Source organism: Oreochromis niloticus, linkage group LG18 (assembly GCF_001858045.2).
Source record: "Oreochromis niloticus isolate F11D_XX linkage group LG18, O_niloticus_UMD_NMBU, whole genome shotgun sequence".
NCBI classification, from domain to species: domain Eukaryota; kingdom Metazoa; phylum Chordata; class Actinopteri; order Cichliformes; family Cichlidae; genus Oreochromis; species Oreochromis niloticus.
The window spans coordinates 19,074,586-19,093,103 of NC_031982.2; the positions used below are offsets into that span (position 1 = coordinate 19,074,586).

General features: G+C 38.9%; 1 protein-coding gene across 15 annotated transcripts in view; it reads left to right on the forward strand.

The window, feature by feature from the left end:
* Positions 1-18,518, forward strand: part of obscnb (obscurin, cytoskeletal calmodulin and titin-interacting RhoGEF b) — a 60,157-nt gene that overhangs the window by 23,515 nt on the left and 18,124 nt on the right. For 5 of the 15 annotated variants that reach the window (XM_025900564.1, XM_025900567.1, XM_025900565.1 and 2 more), the window contains 16 exons: positions 384-650; positions 1,933-2,199; positions 2,339-2,605; positions 2,755-3,021; positions 3,183-3,449; positions 3,595-3,861; positions 4,011-4,277; positions 10,804-11,070; positions 11,204-11,470; positions 11,722-11,988; positions 12,394-12,663; positions 13,369-13,635; positions 14,036-14,314; positions 14,888-15,145; positions 15,322-15,588; positions 15,737-16,009. In XM_025900564.1, the coding sequence (XP_025756349.1) occupies positions 384-650; positions 1,933-2,199; positions 2,339-2,605; positions 2,755-3,021; positions 3,183-3,449; positions 3,595-3,861; positions 4,011-4,277; positions 10,804-11,070; positions 11,204-11,470; positions 11,722-11,988; positions 12,394-12,663; positions 13,369-13,635; positions 14,036-14,314; positions 14,888-15,145; positions 15,322-15,588; positions 15,737-16,009 (4,284 nt within the window). Of the gene's footprint in view, positions 1-383; positions 651-1,932; positions 2,200-2,338; positions 2,606-2,754; positions 3,022-3,182; positions 3,450-3,594; positions 3,862-4,010; positions 4,278-4,981; positions 5,048-5,328; positions 5,392-5,966; positions 6,048-7,664; positions 7,737-9,637; positions 9,704-10,803; positions 11,071-11,203; positions 11,471-11,721; positions 11,989-12,393; positions 12,664-13,368; positions 13,636-14,035; positions 14,315-14,887; positions 15,146-15,321; positions 15,589-15,736; positions 16,010-18,518 lie in introns of all 15 variants that reach the window. The other 10 variants (XM_025900574.1, XM_025900576.1, XM_025900573.1 and 7 more) reach the window with 9 other exon arrangements.

The window sequence follows — 18,518 nt, forward strand, 5'->3', positions numbered from 1 at the left end:
GGAGGCAGCACTTAGTGGTGGCTTTTATATTAGCTGGCAAGAGGACCTTTAAAAGGTATTTGTGATGTGATTTAATTCATCTGGAAAATATCCAAGGTAAAGGCATGTAAAGATGAAATGACAATTGTATTTATATAGCACATTTCATTACATGAAAACTTAATCTGTTTAACGCAGAAAATCAGTCTACATTTTCTCCAGTATGCCAGTTCAGGTGTGTATAGGTGCAGGAATTAGTAATAATATTCCAAGTCTTAAAAAGTTGAAATATCTCCTAGACATAGAATATGTTCTGGGCTCTTTAAAAAAAAATTAAACTATAGATTAGTGGTGTAGTTTCATACTGTGGCAAACACTTTCACAGCGAAGTTTCCTTTTTGCAGAGCCAATCCATAAATTCACTAAAGCGCTAAAGGACAGTGAAGCAGACGAGAAGGGCTCTGTGACTCTACAATGCACAACGGAACAAATCCCATCCACGGTTGTATGGCTTAAAGGTCACACAGAGCTCAAGGCTGGAGGGCGATATGAGATGTCTCAGAAAGATGGCGTCTTAACTCTCACCATCAAACAACTGGAGGAGAATGATACTGATATCTACACTTGTGACGTGGGCACTGCCAAGAGCATGGCCAAGGTGACCGTTAAAGGTGAGAACTTTAGCATGAATGAAGGTGAGACAACATTTTGTTCTTACTTACATCTTACTACACTGCAGAAAGGTTTGAGCTAAGTTTTCTTTTAATCTTGAGATTATTATTATTTGTTTTTATAAATTGAATCCAAAGTCATAATTACTAGTGGTTACATTGTGTAGTGCCCTTGGAAGTCCACTCTGTCACTCAAGAGGAGTCGCAGGAGATCAGAGCGCATATGCAAACAGCTTTGGTACCAAACCAGCTGATACCATCCAAGGAGTTTACAAGCTTGTGGATTTTTATGTTTTTGAAACTGTCACGGCTCTGGATAATTTTGACCCAGCTTTTTCAGTTTCTTATATTTTGGTATATTTCTGTATTATGATTTATGTTCTGGTTCTTTAGTTGTGCTATTTTGATTTTTATTCTAGATTTAGATCAGTGTCAGTCTGCGTCCTTGTAAATTGTTTCTTGTTTCCTGTTTTACTTTGAAGGTTCGTGTCTGGTGTCAGGGTGTTCAGTTTTACCTGCCTCCTGTCTCGTTAGCCCAATCCCTCCCAGCTGTGTCTCCCTCCTGTTTTCCATTCCCTGATTACTCCCCTGTGTATATAAGCCCTGTGTTTCCTTTGTTCTCTGTCGCGTTGTCAGTGTCTGCTCACCCTCTGATTTCGCTGTGTGTTCCGTTGCCTGTTTTGCCTGCCTGTTAGTTTACTTTTCCCTCAGTATAGTTAGCCTTCCGTTCAGTCTGCAACCCGCAATAAAGCTGTTTATTTTGAGTTCAACTTTGCCTCAGTGAGTCCTGCATTTTGGGTCCTTCCTCCCTGCCTGCCTGCACACAGCCATGACAGAAACTGCTGTGGATTTATACAGTTCTACTGTGGTTTTCTTGCAGTTTTCAGTCATTTGCAGTATTTAGGTTACTGCAAGGAATTCTTTGCTTTTGTGTTAAGTGGCGTTTATATCTTTGTCTGGTATATGTGTGTTTGAGGTATTGTCTGTACATCCACAAACTGTGAATGACATACATTAGCATGCATTGGCGTTTCTGAGTGACCATTGCCCAAATTTATTGGATTGTTCTCCTTTGCATTTAAGAATTTTAAATGTTTTTAGTGCAGTAAAGTTTGGGTTTTGCTCCTAGTTTTTAATCCACTGTTCAAAATCAGCTGCACTGTTCCAAAGACTAATGTTGGACAACTGGAGCACCTCAACTCCATCCGCCGTCCTAGCTTCCCATTATTCATTCTTCTTTACAACCCAACAAAACTCAAAGTAATTTTCCATTTTATTTTAGCCCTGCCCGCCACTTTTATTGAGAAGCTCAAAAACCAGGAGAAAAAAGAAGGGGAGAGTGTGACACTTCGCTGTGAGCTATCAAAACCTGCAGCGGTCGTTCAGTGGAAAAAAGACTCTGAAATTCTCAAACCAGGAGAGAAGTATGACATGAAGCAGGCAGAGGGCTCTTGTATACTTCAGATTCTGAATTTGAAGATAGAAGATAGTGGAGCGTATACATGCGTATGCGCGGACGAGAAGACATCTGCAGCCTTAAAAGTCACTGGTATGGATTCATGATGTTTTTTCCAGCATAGTTTTGGAAACATTTGTGTGCGAATTTTCAAAGAGATACAATTCTGTGGGCTTGTTAAAACTGTTTGTATGATCTAATTGTGATGAGTAATGAAAACATGCTTGTGCAGCATTGCCACCAAACTTCACACAGAAGCTGGAGAGTCAGCAGGCCGAGGAGGGAGCTGACATTAGTCTGTGCTGTGAGCTCTCTAAAGCTGGAGTCCCAGTAGAGTGGAAGAAGGGAGCGCAGGTCCTGAAGTCTGGAGAAAAGTACCAGATGAAGCAGAAGACCTCTGTGAATGAACTTGTGATTAAGAAGGTGGTGCCTGAAGACAGTGGAGACTACAGCTGTGTGTGTGGAGACCAGAAGACCACAGCCAGCCTTAGCATAAAGGGTAGGAAGGGGATTTTCACAGTTAGTCAGCAAAGTGTTTTTATGTTTGCGTGTTACTGCAAATCAGTGTTTCTCAGAATGTTTTACGTGTATTTTTATGTTCTATGTAAAACACTGGCACTGTTTTCTAATCTGCTAATAAATGTTCAGCCAAACCAGTCACCTTCAAACTGAAGCTGGAGAGCGTGGAGGCCGAGGAGGGAGGCAGTGTTACTTTGCGCTGTGAGCTCTCTAAGGCTGGAGTCCCAGTGGAGTGGAAGAAGGGAACGCAGGTCCTGAAGTCTGGGGAGAGGTACCAGATGAAGCAGAAGACCTCTGTGAATGAACTTGTGATAGAAAAAGTGGTGCCTGAAGACAGTGGAGACTACAGCTGTGTGTGCGGAGACCAGAAGACCACAGCAAGTCTCAATATAAAGGGTAGGAAGAGGATTTACGCAGAGTTATTCCATATAGTTTATGTCAGCATGCTGTTAGTTTCTCAGTATTTGTTATTTAATAGTTGTATTTTATTTTATGTGTATATTTGTATTTTATGTCATGACATATCGCTGACTGGAAATCAACCAATAAATGCTCAGCCCAACCAGTGACCTTCAAACAGAAGCTGGAGAGTCAGCAGGCCGAGGAGGGAGCTGACATTAGTCTGTGCTGTGAGCTCTCTAAGGCTGGAGTCCCAGTAGAGTGGAAGAAGGGAGCGCAGGTCCTGAAGTCTGGAGAAAAGTACCAGATGAAGCAGAAGACCTCTGTGAATGAACTCGTGATTAAGAAGGTGGTGCCTGAAGACAGTGGAGACTACAGCTGTGTGTGTGGAGACCAGAAGACCACAGCCAGCCTTAGCATAAAGGGTAGGAAGGGGATTTTCACAGTCAGCAAAGTGTTTTTATGTTTGCGTGTTACTGCAAATCAGTGTTTCTCAGAATGTTTTATGTGTATTTTTATGTTCTATGTAAAACACTGGCACTGTTTTCTAATCTGCTAATAAATGTTCAGCCAAACCAGTCACCTTCAAACAGAAGCTGGAGAGCCAGCAGGCCGAGGAGGGAGCTGACATTAGTCTGTGCTGTGAGCTCTCTAAGGCTGGAGTCCCAGTAGAGTGGAAGAAGGGAGCGCAGGTCCTGAAGTCTGGAGAAAAGTACCAGATGAAGCAGAAGACCTCTGTGAATGAACTTGTGATTAAGAAGGTGGTGCCTGAAGACAGTGGAGACTACAGCTGTGTGTGTGGAGACCAGAAGACCACAGCCAGCCTTAGCATAAAGGGTAGGAAGGGGATTTTCACAGTTAGTCAGCAAAGTGTTTTTATGTTTGCATGTTACTGCAAATCAGTGTTTCTCAGAATGTTTTATGTGTATTTTTATGTTCTATGTAAAACACTGGCACTGTTTTCTAATCTGCTAATAAATGTTCAGCCAAACCAGTCACCTTCAAACTGAAGCTGGAGAGCGTGGAGGCCGAGGAGGGAGGCAGTGTTACTTTGCGCTGTGAGCTCTCTAAGGCTGGAGTCCCAGTGGAGTGGAAGAAGGGAACGCAGGTCCTGAAGTCTGGGGAGAGGTACCAGATGAAGCAGAAGGCCTCTGTGAATGAACTTGTGATAGAAAAAGTGGTGCCTGAAGACAGTGGAGACTACAGCTGTGTGTGTGGAGACCAGAAGACCACAGCTAGTCTCAATATAAAGGGTAGGATTTGTGATTTAAATCTGTATTTAAAGTATATCAAATTTTCTTTGCAATACAATAACAGTTCTCACCTTTTGTTTTTTCAGACTCCTTAACTTTTTTGTCACTACACCCATTGTGTTTACATTTAAATGCAATGATAATGACTGGATTAAACTGCATGGATGATTGTCTTATATTTTACTGATTTTATCTCAACTGAAGCGCTTGTATTGTGGCACTTCTGCTTTGAAATTTCTCTGACTGTCTGTTTATTTAGTTGTTCTGTTTCTGATGGATAATGAAATGTCATTCTTGTGGGTGTTACTGTCTTTCACATTTTAGTGCATCATCAGGTTGAAACCAGTCTACGCCTGAATTGCTTTTCTGCAGTGTTCCTGCGTTTTGACAGTCTAACTTTTTCTTGAAGATTTCGCTTTGAAATTACCAAACAAAATGGCTTCTCCTTTTTCATTTCACCTATTTCAGGCAGCGTTACTTGTTGCTGCATTTCTGTGAGTTTTGGTTGTTTTCATTGGTGGTAGTCTTGGCACTGGATCTTACATTTATGTTGGTCTATAAACCTCTCTTGTCTACAGTATTGCAGTTACTGGCTCTGTTTTATGGGGTCTAATCATTTCTGAAACTCCCTTTTGTCAGATGATAGTTTTCAATTGATATATTGGTGAAGTACAGCGATCTGAATTAAAATTATTTCCTCTCAGCTGTGAAGCTGGCAGCTCCTCCTTCAGCTGCTACAGAATCTAAGAGGCAGGAAACCAAAGAAAAAGGTACGAAAGGATGATGGTGATGTAATAACATAACTGTCAGTGTTATGTTGCCCTGTCCAGCTTGATAATGGCCTCTGCGCTGCCATCTGCAATCCTCCTTTAAATTGTACCTGTATGCTGTGGCCTGTAAAATGCATGATAGATATATTTGTCAGTATGCTGTTTCCTATATTTTGGCTGTATCGAATATTCCTTCTGTCTTACAATAGAGTATTTAGGTCTCTTTCCCTTAAGGCTACAATGCGTAATATTTCTATATCTATATAACATTTGTATTTCAGAATCTCTGCCTGTAGCTGCTAAAGACAAGCACAAGAGGCAAGAGATAAATGAGATGGTAGAAGGTAATTTTCAATAGTTTCGGCTTGTTTGTTGGTTTATCCTGTTTTAATTGTGCCTTTGCAGTGAATCAGTGTGCACTGCAGCTCCTTGTTAAAAGGAGTCAAAAATTAAATAAATGAAGCCATTGGGGACTTTGTACCTCTGTTTGGCTGCTGACCTTTGCCAAAGAGAGAAAGTTGTTGGGTCATGACTTGGCTTAAATTGTCTTGTTGCTTTCTGGCGTAATTTCTATTTAGTTTGCTTTGCTTTTTGTGGGACTGCTGGAAGATTTGGTGCTGGAAAACTGCTGTTGATTTGCACTTACTGATGTTTTGGTCTTTGTCATGTTTTTGTGGTTTGAGCTACTGTTGCAGGAAAAAAAAAAAACGGCAATATTTTCAGTCTCCACATCTGGATTTGTGTGGTCACTAGATTATTTTGTTGCATGGAGGCTGACTTAGTATGAAGATATGAAGCTGTCTTTGATTCCACCAGCTGTTTGTGTTTCTGCTCTTGATGAGACTTGAATTACATGTTTGTGCTGCTTTATTATGGCAAATCCAAATGATGGGACCAATGTTGTGTTCAATCATTTTAGCGGTGACATTGACAACAACTGAACAAACTCCTAAACAGGATTTTCAGGGACGTTCAAGAGAGCTTAAAGTGGGAAGTGAAGGTAATGCAGTGCGTGTTTGCATGGATTTTTCTGGACACTGCAAGAGCAGTTAGAAAATTCAGTTTGTCTTTAAAATGTTGTGCGCAGTCCTGTCAGTCTTTGCTTCAATGTGTGCTCATCTATATCTACTGTGAGGTGAATGGCAAAAATACATAATGAAGTTGGCTTTCGTTGTATGTTTTTATTGTGCCAGTTGCATTGTGTTCTGTGTTAAACAGAGAACATTTTGTTGCTCTGTGTTTGTGACGCATTTTGTGTCGGATCGCTGAGATAATGGTCTGAGGTGTTTTTGTTTTTTGTTGTTGCTTGTAGGTTTTTTCATTTTGAAATATTTCAGTGATTCATGTCGTCACAGATATTAACCCCCACAACCCCCCCCCCCCCAATTATTTTTACCTCCACCAAGAAGGTTTTGTTTTTGGTAGCACTGGTTTGCGTGCTTCTGTGTGTGCGAGTCGTTAGTAAACGCAATAGCTCGAAAAGTTTTGAATGTATTCTGATACAACTTTGTAGGGGTGTAGAGTGGAATCATGTTATCAGTCCATTGAGTACTGGCTTACATCCACCCTTTAATGCCAGCTTAATCATTTATTGGTCAGTAATTGACAAAAAAAACATCTTAGAAACTATGGCTGTGTGTGTGTGTGTGTGTGTGTGTGTGTGTGTGTGTGTGTATTGTCAACTTACAGAATAAGAATTTAAAATATCATACTCCTATTAATCTACTTCAAGATTAATCAATTGATCTGAAGGTCAAAGTGATGATAATGCCATATAGTGCTATTTAAAGCTGTTTAAACGTCTTACTATCATTGTTTTTATTGACAACATATAGGGAATGATATATGGAGATTCTAAATATCATGTTACATCTGATCTCTTCAAAGTTAAATAACAATAAAATAACTGCAATAAATTTGGATACATTTTATGAAAATAATAAAAAAAATTTATTTTATCTTTAAAAATTATGCTTAAAATTCTAACTACTTTGTTTGGATCGTATAAATTTATCGAATGATACCTGTATATGGGGACTGTAAATATCACATAATAGTTTGCATTCCAATGTCGTGTCACATTTGACCTCTGACCTCACCTTTACGTGTCACATTTACCTTTATTTCAAGTTGACCCCAAGAGGTGTTATATTTTTCAAGACAATATTGTCAAGAGGACAATAATGAGCTGCCTTGATAGTTGGAAATATAATAACTATCTAATAGGATGACATTATTTTATAAGGTCAAATTATTAATGTCCAGTTATTTACTCTTACTTTGTTTGTGTAATCAAAGTAAACATCTGTCCTTATCTGATTTATACTGCACAGCTTATTAAAGTAGCTTTAAAAAGAACAAAGAAAACATCATGAAATTACACAAAATATAATCCTATTCCCTTAAAATAAATCGTGACTAGAGCGTGCGATGCCTTGGTGGAGGTTTGCACTCTCTAAGAACTTCTTGTTGTTTAAAGTATTCAATTTGCACACTTGTAAGCAGATCACATAAGAATGTGTGACATTCGTGTTTGTGTCTGTGCCTTTCTAATTCTGGCTCTTGTGTTAAAGTTACACTAGAACTCCAGTTGTAAGGTTATTGTGTTTTATCCCAGCTGATAAGCCTTTTGCTGGAACCACTGACAAACCAGCTACGCAGAGACAGGGGACCAAAGAGCAGCTCGCAGGTACGCAAAAGATTTGACTTTTGCATTGACCAGCAGGTTTCGTGCTCTACAGTACACTTTATTGCTACATTACTCTCATTGTTAGTTTTGCTGCATGCTTGTGTTTTCATCACATTGTTTGGCAGATTGAAATATGTTTGACTGCAGCTTGTCCGTGTGAATTTTTTAAAGTTAGAAATCAATTTAACTAAGGTTAGGTCAATTTAAAAGCAAACAACTCGATGTTTGAGTTTTTCTAAAGAACTTGAGCAGTAACAACTTTAATTTACTCTATTTTTTTGATGAAATTTCTGGAAAGTTTTTTTATGCAGGTTAAAGATTTGTAGAAAAATCATTGCTTTTATGCTTTCATGTTATGATATATTCACTAATATTACTATAGTCAATGATATTTGATATATTTATGATGAAGTACTGGAGACCACACACAAGGAATAGAATGACTGATCTTACTGGTTCCTAATGGATTAGTGATCTACCAGAATGGTGATCACGTTATATATTAACTACTTACTTAATGAAGTAATGGTAATTGCTTTCATTCATACAGCTTAAAGGCTGGTCTGGTTTTTCCAGAACAGCCAGAACACATTTGTGTGAAATAGGCAATTTATATTGAAATGTCACATTATTTTTTCCAACCTAGTCACCTTTTAGGTATTTAATTTGATTAGAACCTATTTTACATACTTTGTACCGTCTGCATTTAATTGGCTTTCCGCCAGTTCTGTGACCGATAACTGGACCATAAAAGATAAAGACCACTCGTGTCCAGTTTACTGAACAAAACGTATGTAATAGGAGACTACAAACAAAGAATGATTGATCTTACTGGTCCTGAACAGACTATAGTATTAGTCATCAGGCAGAATGGGGATTTTGTCCTTTTTTATACGCTGAATACTTATTCATGAAGTAATGGTAATTTGACTCGTTCATTGATGATCACAACTGATACATATTTTCACCTGAGGAAGAACTGATAATAACTTCATAATTATTCAGCCTGATTAATTATGAAATAATGAATTACATCATTACTTTATACACAGGTTATTGTTTTGAATATTTTTACTTCCACCTGAACACTGGGTTTAACATAATAACATGAAGTTTTTCACTACTTGCCCTCAAGAATCCTATCAGAATGGAAAGAGATTCCATAATATTGAGTTATATGGAATAATTTTGTCTGTGGCTACGCTGCTGTGGAGTGTTTTTTCTAAACTGTCCTATCCCACGCACCGCAGTTTGCTTCTTGTGCTTCTCGTGGTTGTGATATGTTGGCAGAAAGATTGCTGCAAAGGAGGTTTGTTGCAAGACAGTTTATCTTAAATAATGGACACCAGTACTGATATAATACCAGTCTCTTGTCTCTCAGTCTAGTCTTAAGTCTTTTTAGTTTGTGAGACATAGTGTATGTTGTGTCTTGTGATCATGTGCCTCGGCCTGGCTTTGTAAATTCTCCTGTTAATTCTCCAATTAAATTAAAGTTTGCCTTATATTTAAAGTAATTATAATTACCTATATTGTGGTTCCATTAACCTGATGAAATATTGAAGATAAACTTAAAAAATATAAAATCTGTACTTTAGAAATGGTTCTTGCATTAATGCAGTGTTCAGTGTGTCCATATGAGGATGCTGAGTGCTGTTTGTTATCGTGTGTCAGTACTATTTTAAGATACTGCATTTCCAATCCAGTGCACGAGTGTGTGTTATTTAAAAAAATTGAAAGTTAGGAGCTTTTCTTCTATCAGTCACTGTCAGGGTTAGGAATCAAGTGTATATGGATATAAAAGCATGTTGCTTTTGATTTGTTGCATCAATTATTCTGTTGTTGAAGCTGAAATTCTAGTTAATGCAAGTCAATTAAAACCAACTAAATAAATACAATTACAGCACAGACCTCAGCAGTGACCTTGAAAGTTGAAGCTGAGAAGCAAGACACCCTAACGAAAATTGAAGGTATGTGCTGGTGTTCTTGACTACTAAAGAGTTGTCACAGGAGTCTTGTATGAATGCAGGACTTACGTCTACAAATATGAAAGACGCTGAATAATTCAGTTTCAAATCTTTGGTCCCGTCACAACCTTCTCAACTCCCAGCAGAGACAAAAGGGGTTAAATGGGCAACACAACAGGCGGCTGGGGGTCTGTGAACATTACAAAAACCTCTGTAGTTTGCAGCCCAGTTAATGTTGAGCAGAAGGATAAACACCTCAAGCTTTGAAAATCTGCAAATGCAAAGCACAATCCTTACTTAGCATCACAGAAAATAACATTAAATGTTTGAGCTTAAAATGAACTACATACTTGGATATGTTTCATATTTACTGATATTAGTCATTAAATATAAATATATTTACTTTACGTGTTTTTTGGGGGGGAATTCTAAGTGCACACTTGGGCTTGTTGCATTTTGCTAAAGAACATGCTGCGGCCGCACAGGCTCAAATTTCAGGCATCATTGAGTCTTTGTCTCATTTGTTCTTGTTGGCTGACAGGTCTGAAGTTGTGAATCATTCACTGTTGATTTTTATAGACTTTCTTCTGTATTTTACTAGTTTGTTAACAAGCTTTTTCTCTTATTCATCTGAAACATCACCATTCTTCTCGTGTTTGTTCTGCACTGTTTTTATGACTGTGAAGTCATCCCTCTGCTACAGCTGGATACCAGAGCGCTGGAATGAGATTAGTGGCACTGTGCATTCTTTATTCTCCTCGTTTTGTTTTTATTCAGCCTGATTGGCTGTTACTCGTTATTACCTCTGAATACCAGATTTGTAGAATTATTTTCTTGTTCTTCTCAAACAGAAATAGTTGAGGGCTGTATTTGACAGACTTTTAAGTGGTATGTTTCGAATAGGCAGAGGTGTGCCTGCCCTGACTGCATATCAGTGTTATTTTGTGTTTGTGCAATAGAGCAGCCATGCTGGATGCTTTTTATATTTTCTATTTTTGTTTTTAGTAGGTTAAAAAGTATATACCAAACTGATCTGTTGTTATTAAATCCTATGGGTTACCATAATACATACCAACAGATTATTTTATCTATTTAATCCCAAGTTCTTCCAGTCATATTCATTCGAGACCTGGAGAGCCAAGTAGCTGAAGAGGGAGGTAGTGTTACCCTGCACTGTGAGCTATCGAAACCTGGAGTCCATGTAGAGTGGAAGAAAGGATCGGAAGTCCTGAGCTGTGGAGAAAAGTACCAGATAAAACAAAAAGGATTCTGTCATGAGCTGCACATTCTTGATTTGAGGCCTGGAGATACAGGAAGCTATTCATGCTCTTTAGAGGATACAATAAGCTCAGCATCTCTGGTTGTAAATGGTAGGATGAAGCTATCGCATGTTTTTTCTTCTTCTTCCATCAAGTCCTTCATTTGTTACTTCAATTCTCCTCTCTTCATCATCCCTGTTCCTTTTTGCATAATTACTCCATTTTCCTTTTTTTTGTCCATCAGCTCTTCCAGTTATTTTCACAAAAGAGCTGGAAAGCCGAACGGCTGATGAGGGTGACAGTGTCACCCTGAACTGTGAGCTCTCTAAACCTGGTGTTCCTTTGGAGTGGAGGAAGGGAGAACTTGGTCTTTGTCCTTGTGCAAAGTATGAAATTAGACAAAAAGGACACCTGGCTACACTAATAATCCATGATGTTGACTCAGAGGATTCTGGGAGTTACACATGTGATGCCGGTGATCGTCGTAGCACCGCACAGCTAGCTGTGAAGGGTATGCTGTTGTTAGTAGTTTAAACATAGTGGTGGCATTTTGGTTTATCTTTATTAGAATATTGCTTGAAATATCGGACTTGACCTCAGGGTTAATACTCTAAACTATAAACTAAAGTATGTAGATTGGACTCCAACTTCTGCCGTTTACTTCTTCACATGTGCGAGCTGAAGGCTAAAACTTGGCCTAAATGTATTCATTCGTTCATTTCTCCTAAAAATTTTCCCAAATTTTTTCTCACTTTTCTGCAGCCAAGCCTGTCCTTTTCAAAACCCAGCTACAGAACCTTGAAGGACAGGCAGGAGAGAGCGCCCGTCTTCGTTGTGAAATCACAAAGCCGGGAGTCAGTGTGGTCTGGAGGTGTGGTGATCGGGTGCTGGCATCCAGCAGCAAGTATCGCCTGAAGCAGGAAGGGACTGTAGTTGAGCTTATCATCTACAAACTGCAAGGAACTGACTCAGGAGAGTACTCCTGTGATACAGGCAGGCAGAAGACTTCAGCTGTCCTCACTGTGAAGGGTAGGATCTTTTTCTATTTAAGACTCCTCCTCCCATGCACTGTCTTGAGCTGGAGCCCAGTCATCCTTCATTTCCAACATCACTCCCTCTTATTGACCATCTTCTCACAGAGCAACACTTGAGCATGAAGTGCTTTCATTGTTCAAGAAAACGTGCTCGTCTCATATTCATTAGCACCTCACTCTTTTGTGCACTTCTTGTTATTTGTACGCACTTTTCTCTTGGGCTCAATCACTGATTTCACCATTTGAGCCTTTCACATTTCTGTCTTCACAAATATTAACAAACACTACTCTGTTTTCTTCACTTGGCACTGGTTAATTGTAGCTCAGCAGAAATCTTCATAAATGATCAACTTGAACTTCACCAAACGTTGTGTGCTTCTAAACTGTATTTGTCAAACAGAGGTCGAGGTTAAAATACTGAAATTCTTGGAGAGCTGCGTTGTGTGCGAGGGTGAAGATGTCTGCTTCGAGTGTCTGGTTTCTCATGAGGAGGCACCACTTGCACTGTGGAAACTCCAGGATGTCCCTTTGCAGAATAATGAAATGAACCTGATCAAGGCTGAGGGTCGGCTGCACAGCCTCACACTCAGAGGCGTCACTACAGCTGATTCAGGGACAGTAACTTTCACTGTGGGAAACCACACTTCCACAGCTTCTTTGACAGTCAGAGGTAAGGGAATTGTAGGCAATGTATTCCTTGGGAACATCTTCCAGTTTGCTTCTACAATAATTTTGGGATTATCTTCTGCTCATTTGCTCTCAGTTTTCTTGTTTTTGGATACTTTCCCTCTATTTTTTCAGAAGTTCTAAAAAGCAACAACTGTCTTGTTATCTTTTCATCTTCCTATGGCATCTAAAGAAAATTCTCACTTTCCATTACATTTCTATTTCCAGAGTACATGCATGTTTACCTTACTTTCCATTGAACTTGGAACTAATAAAACTCTTTTACTTTTCATTTTAGCACTAAAATTACATATTGGTCTTGTTGATCAATGTGTTTTCATCCAGTACAATTTTATATATCACCGAATGCTGTTATAACTGTAACTTTCACTTTTCTTCAGTTAAGCTGAAGCTGGAAGTGTTGAGTCTTTGACTTGTTCATGTTTGGGGTTACTTGGATTAAGGATTTAAGACATGCACCACCAACAGCAAAACTGTTCTGATTGTTGAGTTTTTTCTGATTAGTTGTATTTGTGACTTTCTTTAAACTTATGAATGGGTGGATTGTAGCTCTCCTTGGAGCACATTGATTGATTGTATGTAAATTTTGGAAGGACTGTGCAGCCTCGCTGTGGATTATAGTGTGTTTTCTGGTGCCAGTGTTCAGTTTTGAAGTCTGTCATCGTAATGAAATTGGTCTCTCTGGCAGCTGCACCTGTAGTATTCAAGAAGGAGCTGAAAAGTCAAGAGGCCAAAGAAGGAGGCGAAGCCTCTCTGTCCTGTGAGGTATCAAGCCCTGATCACAAGGTGACCTGGTGGAAGGGCTCAACTCTTCTCACACAGGGAGAGAAATACACCATGGAGCAAAGAGCAACCACTCACTTTCTGATCATACACAAGCTGATCATGGAGGATGGTGGGAAATATACCTGTGACACTGGAGACCAGAAAAGCACTGCTACCCTGACTGTAAAAGGTAACAGAGCACATCTTCATCTATCATCTGTCTGTGTCTCTCATCTCCTCTCCTCTTGTCTTCATCCTTCCTGAAGTTCATATTCACTCCATTATCAAGTACTGGACAAAAGTGTATCCTCTACTCGCAACTAATTCTCTTGGATTCACAGATTTAGAGAGTCCAGTGTCCTACTATGGAATTCAATTTAAATTTTCCTGCTTTACTAGAATTTATCTGATTTTATTTATATGCATTGTTGATAGTTTAGTAGCTCTAGGGTGTTAAAAAACACCACTAGATCCTTGTTTCTTAGATTGGGGAGTGACGTGTTGAGTAAGCATATGCCCTCATAGTCATGATGTCTGGAAGCTCTGCACAGAACTGATCTCTGATCTCTCATCATCCCATTCACCCTCAGAGCATGTGCGAATCATTCGAGAACTCTGCGACATTACTGTGACCACTGGGAAAGATGCCGTCTTTGAGGTTGAGCTGTCACACTCTGGTGTCACCAATGGGGAATGGTGGCTTTCAGACAACCTGCTTCAAAATAATGATCTGAATCAAATGAGCATTATAGGGAGAGTGCACCGCTTGGTCCTCAAGATGGTAACCACAGACGAATCTGGAGATGTTGCCTTCGTGGTGGGAGAAGAAAAGAGTGTGGCCTGTCTTCTGGTGGAGGAGAAACCCAAAGGTAAAGGAGACGAGATGGTCATTAGAGTTTTCACCCTCAGAGCCATCTTCATCAAAAACCACCAAATTATTATTATTCTTTTTCAAATCCACTGGCATTTTACATTTTTTGTATTTTAATTAAATATATTTTATAGTATTTATTAATTTTAAAGGGATAATAGAGGTACTTTATCTCAACAAAGTAATACTACTGTAAACTGTATATTTTAAAACTGGGTAGTTTCAGATATATAATGAAGTTCTGCATCATAGTTATTATTGTGACTGTATTTCACATTTGGTGAGGTAATACATTTCTTACATTAGTCTTTGGTGCCCAGCCGTTAAATTCTGTATGTAATTTTCATCCCTGTGTTTGTTATATTAGTCTGGCTAGACATGGAGTTAAAGTAAAATTGACTGCTTGCTAGAAACACATAAACACAAGACAGTAATTCTACTTTTTTTAATTGTCATATTATTTTATGTATAATTTGTGTTACAGTAGTTCACAGAAATCAAGAATGAAAGCATAATGCCAGTGCAGAACGGAAAAGGTTGCATATAAATGCTACTTGTCCTGTATTTGCAGTGCTAATATTAGAGAAGCCACACAACACTATTGCATTAGAAGGTGAAACGGTCACTTTGGCCTGCACCATCTCTGACCCCAGTGGTAAGGTTACCTGGATCAAAAACAATGTGGCCCTCCAAGCGGGTCTCAAGTATGACCTGAAGAAGAATGAAGCATTTCATCAGCTTCGTATCCACAACCTGGTGGCTGAGGACGCCGGAACGTATACCTGCGACACTGGGGATGCACAGTGTGATGTCACGCTGACTGTGGAAGGTAAAAACATTGGATTGAAATGGACAACTAAAATATTCTTGAACTTCCACCTCCTTCAACCACCCAGTATAGTCTGAAGCCCTCAGGGATGTTTCTCTCATCGTCTCCACTATTTGACATCGAACTTGCCATCTCAATATGTTATATCAACCTTTCCTACTTTAAACTCTCACCAGGTGCCCCAGTCTTCTTCCAGACAGAGCTCAAGAACCAGGATGCCATAGAGGGCGATGATATTACTCTGCACTGTGAGCTCTCTAAGCCAGGTGTTTGTGTTGAGTGGAGGAAAGGAGGAACAGTCCTCCGGCCTGGTAAGAAGTATGAGATGAGACAGTCAGGGTGTATTCAAGAGCTCTGTATATGGAATCTGGAGCCTGATGACAGTGGCTACTACACCTGCGATGCAGGAGACCAGCTCACTACAGCTTCTTTAGCAGTGCAAGGTAGCCTCCCATTCAGTACTGTTGCAGTTTTTCTTAATTGTGAAACTTCTGTCTGTCTCATACGTTGTGTGTTTTTTGTTTAGAGTTGGCATTATGATGAATATGAGTACATTTAAGGCTCAATGTATTCGTATCTTCCACTCAACAGCAAAAGAAGTCTTCATTGTTTCTGGCCTTAAGTCCACCGATGTTTTTGTTGGCGAATGGGCAACTTTCTCCTGCCAGCTCTCTGGTAAAGCCCACGGCAAGGTGCAGTGGTGGCTGGATGGCAGCTTGTTGGAGAACAGCCCCTTTAGTGAGATAGGGCTGGCCCAGGGCCACATCCACACCCTAACCTTAAAGAACCTGGCCACAGATGACTCTGGCACTGTCACCTTCAAAGCTGGCAGTTTAACATCAACAGCCAAGCTCTTGGTCAAAGGTACCATAAAAAATGTTAACTGTAGACTGAGATAAGCTTTTTCCCAGAGACTGAGATAAAGCAGTCTCTTTTAGTCTTACACTATCTCTAAGGATCCTGCAGTATTTTAATTACACTTTTAAAATCTTAATGGGTTGCAGTCACTACAATAGTCAGTTTTCCTACTTCAGTATTTCTTATTTTGAATTAAATAGTAGAAGCAGGAAACTAATATATTTATGTTTTCTGTTTAATAACTGGCATTTGCTACAAAAATGTGCCATTCTTTGTGAAGAATATGGGGTTATATACTATGAAATATAATCATATTTCATATATAATCATATTTTTACTGCAGGGTTCCATCCAGCTATTTGACATATTAGTGCTCCATCATGCATGAGCAGTAGGAGTTTGCATTTCATTAATAATAAGAAGTCATGTTTTATGCGATATGCTTTGATATAATCTAAAAAATTCAACTGGGTGCAGCACCACAGTCAAGTTTTAGTAACCTTTTCCACTCAATGAGCTAGTATTAAAAATGCTGCTCTTCTTTTGAATGTAGGGCTGCTGAAATGATGAAAAATAATAATCACGGTTATGTTTCTCACTTTGAAACACAATCAGATTTACTAATTTTGTGGAGCATTGTTATACCTTAAAAAGTACTTTCTGATACATCATCATTGACGTGTAAACAATGAGTATAATTACACAAAAGTGAAAAGGACAACTAGAGAGCAACTTGCAATGGGATCACACAAGCCCCCACACATGGTCTGACTAAATCTAGCAACGTTGTGACAGTTTTGTTGATAAAATCCTTTACAAACAGATATCTAAACACCAGTTTTCTAATGATGCTAGCTTTATATTGTTCACATTCAAGCTACTGTAGACAGACGTCACTTTGAGCCTGGTGCAAAACAGAACACAAAATGATTGATTCAGAGTGACGCTCTGGTCTAAAACCTCTACCAAGGAGGTAATGTTTTTAGAGGCATTAGTGTGCATGTGTGTTTCCTAAAAGGTCAGTAGATCAATCTGAGGGTTAAAGTGACAATAATGATATATATGGAGGTATTTAAAACTGTTTCTTACTGCCATCATTTGTATTGTCAGCATATGGGCATGTGTGTGGGGATTCTAAGTTTGCATCGAGTTCTTCTTCAAGATAAAATAATGTCGAAACTTAATAATGATAATGTCTTTTATCTTTAAAAGTATGCTTTAAATTTTACTGCCTTTGTTTGTATTGACAACATTTGGGAAATAATACTGGTATACAACATTTTAAATACAACATTATAGTTTGCATCCAAATATTATCTGAAATTTGAAAAATAATTCTCAAAATGTTATCAAGTGTGTTAAAATGATTTTAACAAGGGAGGTGTCCAAAAGTACTTTTAGAAAGAGCAAAGAAAACAAAATGAATATATACAAAATACAGTACTACTCTCTTGAAAAGTAAATATTGCCCAGGTTTGGACTCTCGGAGTGCTTCTTATTAGTTTAGTCTTCATCGTCATTCCCTTGTGGTTTAGTCAGTCTAGCTATCAGGCTAGCTGACCTGTTGGCTAGTGGGTGGTGTTTCTGGTCCACAACCTGTGACTTTTTGTGTTTGATTTTCCTGCTTTAACATCTTACCGGTTTGTGCTTTTTTCATGCTGAATTTAAGGTTATATGCCCAGATTCAAGCTTTAATTACACTCTTATCTATACAGTATACTATTATCCATATTCTGACTGCAAATGTTGTAGCCAAACAGCTATTAAAGTTGAAAGCAGCTCCTTTTAACCGTGCCTTCAACAACGGGGAAGGGAAGACCAATTAATACAAGAATGCTGAAAACAAGCATCATCAATCTGGGATTTCTTCATTCATTTTAAGCTTTTTTAAGCATGATCGTGATTATTATAATGTTAACCTGCAGCCCTAACTGTAAGTATCCCTCGGTAATATAAATAACAAGCCTGTCTTATTTGATGTTTGTATTCAGTAAAAAAACAAACATACTGTAGATCTGGCCTCCGTCATGTTAAAGTTCACAGATGGGGAACCAGAATATTGAAATGCTTGAAAGAAAGTGCTGCTCCACCCATCCATACAGGCCGGCTGCTCTCAAATAGTCATGCTCTATTCATCTCCTCTGACTCATCCTACCAAACCCTTCTTCTAACCTTCCAGCGTTAAAATCTCTAACTCTTGTATATACACCTTGAGTTTGGCATTTCTATCTACCTATCACTCCCTTCTTCTCTATGAGCTGCCAGTAAGTCTTGACCCTTGGTTGTGAACTTTGACTGTTGGACTTTTTGACCCCCTGAGAGCTTATGTAGTTTAAGCATTGGACGATTGAAAATACATAAAAAAATATCCATATAGTATTGGTAACTTACAATCAGTAATTCCAAAATAATATCACTCACATATTTACACTTAGACATGCTTTTGGGGGTTATAAAGCTCTTATGTCAGTCGGCATGGCCCGCTTTTATCCTTACATCTCATGGCCAGGATTTG